General features: G+C 37.0%; 1 protein-coding gene across 1 annotated transcript; it reads left to right on the plus strand.

The window, feature by feature from the left end:
* The first annotated feature begins 1,726 nt into the window (after positions 1–1,726).
* On the plus strand, positions 1,727–12,140 carry LOC121417239 (dual specificity protein phosphatase 3-like). Its single transcript, XM_041610871.1, has 5 exons — positions 1,727–1,859; positions 4,379–4,535; positions 6,707–6,818; positions 8,945–9,059; positions 9,946–12,140. Exons 2-5 carry the CDS (start codon positions 4,405–4,407, stop codon positions 10,143–10,145), a joined length of 558 nt encoding a protein of 185 aa, XP_041466805.1. The 5' UTR covers positions 1,727–1,859; positions 4,379–4,404; the 3' UTR covers positions 10,146–12,140.

A 12,140-nucleotide genomic window follows, 5' to 3' on the forward strand; every position in this document is an offset into this window, starting at 1 on the left:
AAGTTAGGATAGGTGGTTACCCTGGCTAGGCCGTCGGGATATCCCTGGGGGCCCTTGAAAAAAATACTTTTTTTAATTAAAAAATGGTCTAAATAGCCCTTTATTCCCTTTAATTTTGTTAATTTGAGCCCCCTTAATGTACATGCGCCGGGTCAAGCAGGTGTTTATCTTGTTACCCGAATCGAGTTCTACAAGTTAGGATAGGTGGTTACCCTGGCTAGGCCGTCGGGATATCCCTGGGGGCCCCTTGAAAATATACTTTTTTTAATTAAAAAATGGTCTAAATAGCCCTTTATTCCTTTAATTTTGTTAATTTGAGCCCCTTAATGTACATGCGCCGGGTCAAGCAGGTGTTTATCTTGTTACCCGAATCGAGTTCTACAAGTTAGGATAGGTGGTTACCCTGGCTAGGCCGTCGGGATATCCCTGGGGGCCCCTTGAAAAAAAAATTAAATTAGAAATTTCCAACCCTTTTATTCACTGACTTTTGTCCCCTAAAAAATCCTCGTATTAGGGCAAGCCAGCTATTTTATGGTTGCCCGAGACGTGTTCCACCTTTTAAACCCCCTAGCTAGCTTTCAAAACCCCTAATTTTTTAATATCGAATATTGAATATCTGTCCAACTTCACACGCGTTTGAATATCGAACCTGAATATCCAACCAACTTCACAGTTTGAATATCGAATATCCAACCAACTTCACGCCGGTCATCGTAGATTAGACATCATGGGGCCCGTTTCTCAACACCGTTATAAGTCTAACTTCTTGACTGAATCGGAGATAGTGAGCTACTTGTCCGCTGTTTCACGAAGTCCTCTTTACCAAGTTCAGGCCCAACAAACGTAATCAACCAAAGAGGTTGAAATTAAATCCCAAAACAAGTGGGATAATGTAATACAAAATACCGGTAACGATGAAAACCATAGCACATGCTCGATCGCACTCGTCGCATGCATGCATCATACACGTGCGTGGTGGTAGTACGCCCTCTATTGCCCTCTCATTTCCAGTATGTTTGACGTGCTGTACTTTTATTTCTCAGCTCTACAGAATTTCTGTGCTCTCCAGAATTTCTGCAGTCTCTATTTTCGACGAGGTAGCGCTATTTGCGATGGACTATAATTCAGTCGTTTTGTTTAATTTTGCGGTTGTCTGTATTTCTGAGGTTGCCTCTATTTCTGTTGTTGTTGTTTATGTTTCTGAAGTTTTTGTGTTCTGAGGTTGTCTATATTTCTGTTGTTTATGTTTCTGAAGTTTTCTTAAATTCTGAGATTGTCTATATTTATAAGGTTGTCTACAATTCTCTGGCTGTCTATATTTTTGAAAATGTCTTTATTTCTGTGGTCTCTATTATTCCTATAGTTCTCTTCAATTCTGCGGTTGTCTATATTTCTGAAGTTGTATTTAATTCTATGAATGTCTTTACATTTCTCAGTCTTTCTCTATTCCTGCATGAACCTATATTTCTGTGATTGTGTTCAATTTATATATGGTTATCTACGTATTTTTTTATCATATATTATTCTTTGCGATTGTCTTGTTTTTGTGTTTGTCCTTATTTCTGCACTAATGTTTGATCCTGTGAATTTCTATTTTTTTGTTATCTTAATTATTTTAAAAATTTCTTTATTTTTAGATATATTTCTGCATTTTAGTTTATTTTCAACGGTACATATATATTTCTCAAATCGGTAATTTTGGCACTTATGGCCGCCCATAGACAGTCTCCATCACGCCTGAGCCGTGCCAGCGCCAGCCCAGCTCCGGGGTGCACTGGGTTTTTAGCCGTCGGTGTATATAGCCGGCCTACAATTTGAAAGAAGCCATTGGCATTGCCAGCCTGAGTGATCGAGTTAAGGTATCAACTTCAACCTTTAAGGACTTTCCACAATTAAAGTGAAATCTCTGTCATTTGCATATCTTGATCTTCTTTGGCACTTATTAACACAGCTCCATGGATTTGACCATCATCACTTAATAATAGCAACATTGAGCTAGCACTCAGAAGTAGCAGGATTTGCTGTCAAACTTCAAAGGACATGGGTTATAGGCTAAGTCTACCCCAGAAAACAGTTGATTTGAATAATCGAGAAAAATCATCAAAATTGAAAACCTCATCAAAATTGGATGTATACTAAGAAAGTTATTACATTTTATAGTTCCGCTTATTTTTCACAAAACAGTTCTATGTTCAACTCAGTGATATGCAAATGAGAGAGTTGATGATGTCACTATTTCTGTTGTTTTGTATTGTTTGAATTATACAATATTTCAATTTTTACAAATTTGACAAGTAGGACTCCAGTGCTTGAACCACAAAATGTTAAAATAATGGAATTCCAGGTGTTCAGGGAGGAATGAAAATTTGTTTCACATGACAGTGATGAGAAAATAAAAATATTTCATAGAATAAAATACAAAAGAAATAGTAGATGATTTTATCTGTTCCATCATTTGCATACCGAACAGGATGTGCATTTAACTGTTTTGTGAAATGAAGCGAAACTTAAAAATGTCCTGACTTTGTTATAATGCGTCCGATTTTGATGACATTTTCAGTGTTACTGTTTTTGTTTGATTTTTCTCTTTCAATTCAAATCAACTTTTTGTTGGGGTGGACTTGTCCTTTAAACAGGGATTTTTTATAAGTATGTATGTTTTCAAGAGTTTTTGTAGACATGTATCAATCAGATGGACCAAAAGCTTCAGTCCTGTGTACATTTGTTTGTTCACTGAACTACATCATGTATATTATTAGCTAGACCAAGACTCGCCAATGCGTGTGTCTGGGGATGAGAGAAAAATATTGATATTGTTGAATAATTCCCAAGAAAAGACGGTTATATTCCCATCTTCAATCAGATATAGTGACTCAGATATATTTACGTCTGGGATCAAACTTTAGTGTCACCATCAGAAGGATGTGACCAGGGCTCAAACCTCTGCATCAATTTGTAACTTCCCCACATATCTCAGATTATAGGCACATAATAATTGACTATTATAGCGCTTTATCAATCAATGACTGTTCAAAGCGCTTCACAATTATTATTACCCGGTCACTGGATTCATACTATATAGCATTTCAGGCAGCCTGTTAGGTGCACACTTGCTAAACCAACCACAATGGCAGTTGTTTCCTACCAGTACCCAATTAGCACCTGGGTTAGAGTGGCAATATGTGGATTTGCACCTAGCCAAGGGGCACTAGGCCATGGTGGGATTCAAACACACGACCCTCTGTTTATAAGGCGAGAGTCAGAACCGCTACACCACGTACGGCGCTTCCACATGACACAAGGCCGAATTGATGTGGTTCTTGTTTTAGCTTGACACGTGATTGCGCCAATAATTGGCCAGGTGACCTGATATTGTGGCTCAGTGGATAAGCATCTGGACTTCCAACCTCAGGGTCAGGGGTTCAAATCCCACCATGGCAGTCACATCCTTTGGAAATTTGTTTATCTCTACTTTCCACTCTCCATGCTTGAATGCTCATGGCACCTTATCATTGTAGCTGTACTTTAGCCAGGATAATTGTATGCAGTGCTTACAAATATTGTATTAAGGGGTTACTATTGAAGCTGAAAATAGTCAGAGAAACATAACACTGAAAATTTGATTGAAATCGGAAAAGGAATACCCAAGTTGTGGCACAAAGGATTTGCATTATTCTGGTGAAACAGTTACAGGCATGTCCTTGTCCTCATGATTAATAAATGAACAAACTGGATTCTGTCATATTCCCACTTTTTCTCTTGTATCTTATTGTATGAAATTAGGTTTATTCAAATTTTGTTTCCAAAAAATAGATTAACAACTGATTTTAGTGCATTAGATCATTGCTGCAACTTATTCATTGTAAGAGATGTATCATTCACACATACACATATGAAAAAAATGAAGCAATGATGATTTCATATTAGAAAAGGAAAGTGGGGATGTGACATCATCAGCTCACCTAGTGAATATTCATGATGATGGGCAAACAACTGTTTTCACAAAATATTGCTTAACTCTGAAATTAAATGACTTCATGTTTTTATACAGATTTTGATGAATATTTTAGCATTTCACTCTGTTAATTCTACTCTATTCATTTACATATAATATATTCATCCCAGAGTTCCCCTTCAAGTGCTATAATTGTGCTTTATTATCATCATTATCATCAACCTTTATCATCACCTTATCATCACCCTTTCACTTTTATTATTATCATCATTATTAGTAATACCGTAGTAGTATCAGCATCATCATCATCCTGTTTAATATGTATACATAATTTAGGCAGTCCCTATACTACTTGTACAATTAATCAAGAAGAAGCTATTAAAGCCATTGTCAAATATATATATTTTTTCCCTTCTGTGATAGAAAATCGTTTGGGAGAGCATACTACCATGGCAACAGAGGAATCTGCATTATGCAGCATTGATGAGCTGGAGGAGATCATGAAGAAGGGCTCCATTGTGATCTCATTACCACGGAACCCAATCGATGAAGTTTATTCCAATGTGTTTGTCGGTGGAGAGTAAGTGTTTTTGGTGACACGACATTTGCTCTTTTGACAGTTGCTCCGGTCTTGATCTCAGAGGGCATATGGTTAGAGTTAGGATTTCAATTGAGTTTTCGGTTCAGAATAATGCAAAGATAACGATTAGAGGTATTTAGTTTTGGAGGACGGAGGGTTAGGTTTCATGTTTAGCTTAATGTGCAGGTTTTCCATCAGAGCAATTATCGCCAGAGCAAATGTCATGGAACGTTCCCTCCCTCCCCCCCATTGGATCATGCCTGATACTGTGCGAGTTGAAAAAAATATGTTATATCTCACAAATCACAAATTTATGAAGAAATATAATATGTAATGAACACATGATTACTATATGGCATGCAAGATTTTTCTTTCTAAAATGAGTATTCCTAAACTGTGATGCAAAATTTGATTTGCGCCAAAGTAAGGCATGGCTTCAATAAATATACATCCAAATTCCCCATTGTGTCATAATCCTACATGAGATGTAGTAAAAGCCATTGGAAATAACAGTAGATACTGAAATATTTCGTTAAACAATTCTATTTATTATTGAAATGTGTATTGCAATGGATCTTAATGCAACTCTTGTAGAATTATGAAAACACTTCTGGATTCATTGATTGCAGTCATGCCTTACCTTTGCACCAGTTATAATTTGCATCACATTTAAAGGATACCTACTGATTATTCAACCCATTTAAACCTATACAAATTGAATATGAATTCAAATTATTTTGGAAAAATACTCTTTTTGGGCCATATGTTACAATTATTTGTTCATGACATATTTCTTCTTTAAATGGGGATTAGTGAGTTGCATTCTTTTTTACTCTCACTGTACGAATTGTTTTAATAATACACCATTTGTGTAATTTCACCTTACTGTTGAGGTAACTCCTGAAGGAGTTCAGCAAAGAAGTATTCTGCCTCATCAAGGCCAAGCTGCTCTGTAACTAATATGAAACATTTTACATCTAGGTTAATCAGTCATAGTGGCTGACTGTTATAGATGACAAAAATTACTCTTGGGCCATTTTGGTGAACGTGACGATTATGGCAGAGCTGGGATTTGAACTCACAACCGGCCATGCGTTCTATGTTGGGCCCGCAAATAGGTGGTATCGTTACATTTGCACGACAAGCACAGAAAGAATTAATGGTATAAAACTTGAAATACATGTGCTACATGGGTATATTTGGTATCATATTAAAGGGAATCTTTATACCAATTACTTGAAAGAATAAGAAATACTTGAGATTACTTCATTTACCAGTAATTAGCAATTATGTAACATCAATTGGCCATTTTTGCATGGTGGTAGACGAGGGGAGCATAAATTTTCATTTCACTAAGAAACTAAATGTGTAACATCACAGTACCTAAATATGAAATAGTTTTGGGGCTCACTGGCTTAGTCTTCAATCATAAGTGGGTCAAATTTGAACTTTCAAGTTTAAAGGATACCTAATTAAGCTAATTAGTATAATTAATTGATGTAAATCATGAAATTAACATGATTGAAATTGTGACTGTCTGATGTTCCATTCAATTACTATGAGTCCATGAATGCTCTAACCACTGGACCACACAGCCGTCTTTGTATTGCTTGCTGTTGGTCGTCATTTTTTAATTGGGGGTTAGTTGTGCCTTTTGTGGTCTCCCCACCAGGACCACTTAGGGGTTTTAACACTGTGCTGTATTGATTTGTATTTCATTGTTGCTAGTACTCCTTTTAATTTTTTTTTTTGGGGGGGGTGGGTTAAATTCAAGTACTTCATAAATTTGCAATCCTAGTAAAAAAAAAAGTTTCAACAGTGTTGTGAACAGAAGTTCATATTCAGATTCAGGTATTTTTATTGTCCATAATGCAATTGCACGGTACAAATGAAAATTCAGTTTGTTTGCACAAAGTGATTTAGAATGTCTTATGATACACACAAAGATTATGATACGTGTACATGTATGTAACCTGTTCCTTGCTTGTACCCAATTCTCATTTGTTCCTAGTTTATTTATTGTAATATCATGTTGAGAAAAACCTATAATGTGTTGTCACACAAATTAACTAAGAGGTCTGCAATTTTTCCTTTACTTTTGTATTGCACACTGCAAATTTTATGAAATGTTGGACTGATTTCTATTTTATTCCCCCCCCCTTGCCATTCAGGTCGTCTGCGACAGACAAGCAGAGGCTGAAGTCATTGGGGATCACCCATGTTCTTAACTGTGCTCACGGTAGGAAGTTCTTTCATGTGGACACAGATCAATCCTTTTACGATGTAAGCTCTTCAAATTAGCAATTTTCTATCATTATACAAGTAATGCACGTATTAAAGTGCCTGCATGCAGGGCCAAATAATGAATGATGTGCGAGAAGCACCAATGGATATACCGCACTGAGGTCCGCAGGACCGAGTGCGGTATATCCATTTGGTGAGTCGAGCATAGAGTTCATTATTTAGGTCCTCCATGCACAAGAATGAGTGCATTGTTCCAACCCCCATGTTACTGAGTTGCCCCAAATGCTATATTTTATCTAAATTCTAGATAATTCTAGATAATTCCAGACCTCGCACTATCCTGCAATCTGACGTCAGAGTGCAGGATAGTACTTTTGGTATGACGTCAGAGTGCAGGATAGTGCGTTGTGGATGCAATAGTGCAATTCGCTGAATATCATGTGATGCGATTTGGACCAATCAGATTACAGAACATTCTTGGGAGTTGTATAAAACTACCACTTAATGGCCATGCATGTATCCTTATATATCTAGTATTTTGACTGGGGTAAGTTTTGAGGCTGTAGAATGATGAATTATCATTCAAATCATGAAATCACTTGAAATTGGTGCGATGGCCGTAAATAATATTAGAAATTGTGGCTCATAGCCACTTATGATGGCCATTAAGAATTATAGACTAATTCATCGAACTATGATTTTAGCAAACTAGGGGGGATGTAGGTGGCTTTGGTATGCATTGGAAGACCAACAAATTAATTCCATGAAAAAGAAAACAAAAATGAGAAAAGGAAAAGAAAGGGGGTGAAATACATCTCTTTAATATTATATCAAAATTTGTCCCAAAATTATTTTTTTATTAAGCAGGTTAAAAATTGCCCATGCTCGCCTTGCTCACTCGCAACTTTTTGAAGAAGTTTGCCTGTCTGGCCCCCTCAATATTTTTGGTTCATTGCACATCTTGGAGAAATACTGCTCACTCAAAATTGATGCATACACCTGTATATAAATCTATGCGCCTTGTTTAAAATATATACATTATTTCATGGGTGTGGTGCTTTGTTCCCTCAAAAAGGGGTGAGTCACGACTTTCATGAATTGTGCTATTTTCTTGAAAATATAACCATAAGATGTGCAAAAATCCGGAGGGGGGGGGGGTCACATGGTCTCCACAAATCACCCCCCCCCCTATGCACCTACTATTAAGAAGCTTATCAAATTGCCAATTTGAGATATGTACCTCTCAACCTCTCAATGTATGTGAGTAAGAAAGAGGTAATTGGTCATAAGAGGTCGATATACTTTCCAATGAAGTGAAGTGAAAATGGAGAAAAACTTATATCAAACTAAACCAATTTTTCACATTGTATTAAGGAGATATATTTCACCCCCTTCTTTTTCCGTTTTTTTTGTTTTAATCATGTTTTTCTTGTTGATGGAAGTTGTTGGTCTTCAATATCAAATATCTTTGTATTGCAATGTCAGCTATTTTAATATTTCTTATTTCTTAATTATTTTAATGACTCTGGAATGGGCAATTCTTTCGATTATTTTATCTATTCAACATATTTGCAATTCATTTTGTTTATTTCAGTTGATGCCATATATTTTATTTATATAGTGTGTATTGTGTTTTTAATAATTAGAAACTAAATAAACAAACAAACAAACACCCCCCATCCCCCATAGTTTGCTACAATCAAATTCGAGTCTGGTGTTCTACTTTGACCTTCACTGCCTCCTTCAGAGCTGAAGTTTCTTGCAGAATTGTAGTCCTGGGACTTATCGTTCTCTTGACTGTATCATTCTTTCCAATTGCGAGTGTGTTTTACAACTGATTTCACACCTGCAAGGGGGTGCACTCATGCAAAATGACAGTATCAGTTTTGTAAGGACTCGAAACCTACTTCAAAATCAAGAGCCCGTTGCAGAAAGAGTTGCAATCAATCACAACTCAAAAAATCATGCGCAGCTTGATTTTCAACCAATCAACAGCGCGCATTTGGGACTTACGATTGATTTTTTGACTTGCGTTTAAACGCAACTCTTTCTGCAACGGACCACATATGATCTTAAATAATAGTAAAAACAGGCACTTTTCACCTACTGAGCCATACAGCCTTTTTTATATCTTCCACCTGCATTTGTTACTTATGTTCCTTTAGGATTTGAAGATCAAGTTTCAGGGTTTAGGGGTGTCGGACTTCCCCCAATCAAATATCAAGCAGCATTTTGAGACGGCTTTCAAGTTTATTGATGAGGCATTACATCAGGAAAATGGTAAGGAATACATGTCTGCCTCAGGTTGGTTTCACAAAGCTGTTTGTAAGTTACATGTGAATTTACGCGCGACTTAATTCACAACTTGTGACCCTTCCAAATGTTTAAAGTGATATGTCACCTTATTAAATTTTTTTTCAATGGGATAATGCGTTATGTACCGCACGCAGTTTAAATTTAAGTGTGACTCGATGTCAAACTTGCATCTGTGTGAAACACCCCCCCCCCAAAAAAAAACCACCCCTCACAGTCACATACTTTATATTGACACCAGGCTTTGTATAAAAACCTCTTTACAGGTCAGTGTTTCCTAAGATCCAAAACAGATTTCCCGAAACTGCATCCCAAATTCCCTGAAAGACATTTCCTAGAATGTCAAGTTTGATTTTTAGCAAAAATCAGACAATAATACAGCAAGCCTAAACTTGGTACAACTCCAAGTGACCAAAATCAAGGAATTAGACCTTTTTTGTCCATGCACTTGTTAAGTATAGAAACAGAAAATTTTCAGCTACGTATGAATTATGAGGCAAACAGTTCTCTTGCTATAACATCAATATTGAAATTTGCTACATTTTGATAATTGTTGTTTAATTGTAATTTTAGGAAATCCTTGATTTTTTCCCATTTTCCGAACCTTAGATTCCTGGAAAAGATCAAAATTTCATGAATTTGTAGAAAAGTGGAAATGCTGATACAGAGATATCTTTTGGGGAATTACATAACATCTATTAGTCATAAATCTTGATATAAATGGTGATTTATGCGTAACGCATGATTTATATCTTAATAGTGTCCAGTTCCCAATGTAAGTTTGACAACAATCCCTCTTTCAAAGAAGGTGGCATTTCAGTTTTTTCCCATTGGCTTCTCTCTCTTTTATTAGGCAAGGTGTTGGTCCACTGTGTCCAGGGTTTCAGCCGCTCAGCTACGATAGCCATAGCCTACCTCATGGTCAGGGACAAGATGACCGCTCAAGACGCCGCTCGGACGGTCAGAGCGAAGAGAGAGATCGGACCTAATAAGGGGTTCCTGAAACAGCTCTGTGACCTCAATGAAGAATTACAGAGAGACAAGAAAGAATGAATATATATGCTTTTTTTGCAACCAGCTCCTGCAGATAGAGGACATCGATCACCAAGACATATAACAAGGCCTGCATATAAGCTATAGTGTCATAGAAGTGAGCTCCTGAGGCTTAGAATTAGATGTGACATATCAGTCGTGTGAATTTGATTGCTTGTAAGCAGAAGTATGTGATGTAACCTGATGTATCTGCATGCACAAGGTAATCAACCAAAAATGTTCCATCTCTATTATGGTCAAGGTAAAAGCCAATATATATATATACACCAGGGGCCCATTGCAGAAAGAGTTGCAATCAATCGCAACTCTAAAAATCATGCGCAACTTGATTTTAAACCAATCAACAGCGCGCATTTTAGACTTGCGATTGATTTTTTGGCTTGCGTTTAAACACAACTCTTTCTGCAACGGGCCACAGACCTGCCAACCTTCTGCAAAAAAAGTATTATAAGAAGAAAAAAATTGAACAAAAATTTTTTTTTAAATTTTGTCTCAACATAACAATCACCAGCCTGTGGAAGTGCGATTGTTGAAAAAAACATGTCAAATGAGCAATGACTCAAAAACTTGATAATTAATTTTTAAACATGTGCTTGCAGGCAAGGATTGTACTGTATTACCTACAGTTACTGGCCCGACAGTGATTTTTACCGGTTGGGGACCATCGGAACGGCGTTAGTGTCACGCGCTATGTATAATACCTACTCCATGATCGTAAATTTTAAAGAGAAGTAAAAAATCATACAAAAGAATATGGGTGTATTGGTGGCAAAGAAGAGGAACAAATACTCTAAAAATGGAACGGTTGGCATGTCTGCAATATATATGCACCGTCTTTTGGAACTTCTAACATCCCAGATAACACCAAGTTACCGATTCGGCTGGAACATAGGGTCTTTCTGGCCCTCTTTTTCATTGCCTCGTGTCAGTTTCCACTATCTCTTCCTCACAAGGAAAAAAATTCTCAACTTGAAAATAATCTCCAAGATTCCCAGACAGATTCTCTATCATCTCAGCATCTGATACCTTGTTGACCTTGTAAAGAACCATGCGGAAAGACCCAGTGTTGGAGGTTCAAAATGTTGGTAGATTGGCTTTTACCTTGAAGATAATAGAAATTGAACATTTCGGGTTGATCATCTGGTGCGTGCAGGTACCATACATGAAGTTTTTTATAAATGAAATCATATGTTATTGTTCGAAATTGACATGAAATAAAATATTGCGAAAATTTGCTTTGCCCAATTGATCGTGGGTCCGGCAGCCGCTGTGCAGCGACAGATCGACGAGGCTCTATCGTTTTAATCGTTGAACCCCAAACAGAGTAGCAGCAACTCCCATCTTTAAACGTCTTTTGGTGTGAGACAGCCGGGGTTTGAACACTGGTTTGCGGGGAGACAACCTGGCACTGATCACATTCTGGTCACTATTGAGCAACATAATTGTGCCTTGTCACAGTTGCCTGTCACAGTTTCTGGAGCTTGGGTCTTTTCTACACGGAAGCAGAGTTCCATTTTAAGAAACTGAAGATGTATTTTGTCAAATATATGCTAAATCAGGTGACAGAGAGGTTATTTTTAGCAATGGATGATGGCCAACCCTATATGGTGGCATCAAGCTATTCTTGTATGCATAAGCAGATAGCCCGACCCAATAAACGTAGCGTTAGGACACGAAAACTAGCTAAAAAAAGAATAAGGTATGTCTGAATATGTGATATGATATACATGTGATGTTTATGTGCAAGTTATGTTACATCAGGTTTCATCATGTTCATCAGCGGACAAACAATGGAATTCACATGATATCTAATTCTCATCCTCGGAGCTTACTTCTGTGACACTATAGTTTCTATACAACCCTTGTTGTATGTCATTGTGGTGAATGCATGGATATGTGCAGTGCAGTATGTACAGTACATTGTATACCGTATAACCCCTATGGATAAATTACTTTTCTTATTTTATAATATATTTTGACAATTTCCATAAACCC

Source organism: Lytechinus variegatus, chromosome 6 (genome assembly GCF_018143015.1).
Source record: "Lytechinus variegatus isolate NC3 chromosome 6, Lvar_3.0, whole genome shotgun sequence".
Lineage (NCBI taxonomy): Eukaryota > Metazoa > Echinodermata > Echinoidea > Temnopleuroida > Toxopneustidae > Lytechinus > Lytechinus variegatus.

What these genes read in the sequence shown, in the direction of transcription:
- LOC121417239 (XM_041610871.1), top strand. Translation starts at nt 4,405, where the DNA reads ATGGCAACAGAGGAATCTGCATTATGCAGCATTGATGAGCTGGAGGAG. An exon ending in AATGTGTTTGTCGGTGGAGA is followed by an intron (nt 4,536 to 6,706) that starts GTAAGTGTTTTT and finishes CTTGCCATTCAG; the next exon opens with GTCGTCTGCGACAGACAAGC. An exon ending in GGCATTACATCAGGAAAATG is followed by an intron (nt 9,060 to 9,945) that starts GTAAGGAATACA and finishes CTCTTTTATTAG; the next exon opens with GCAAGGTGTTGGTCCACTGT.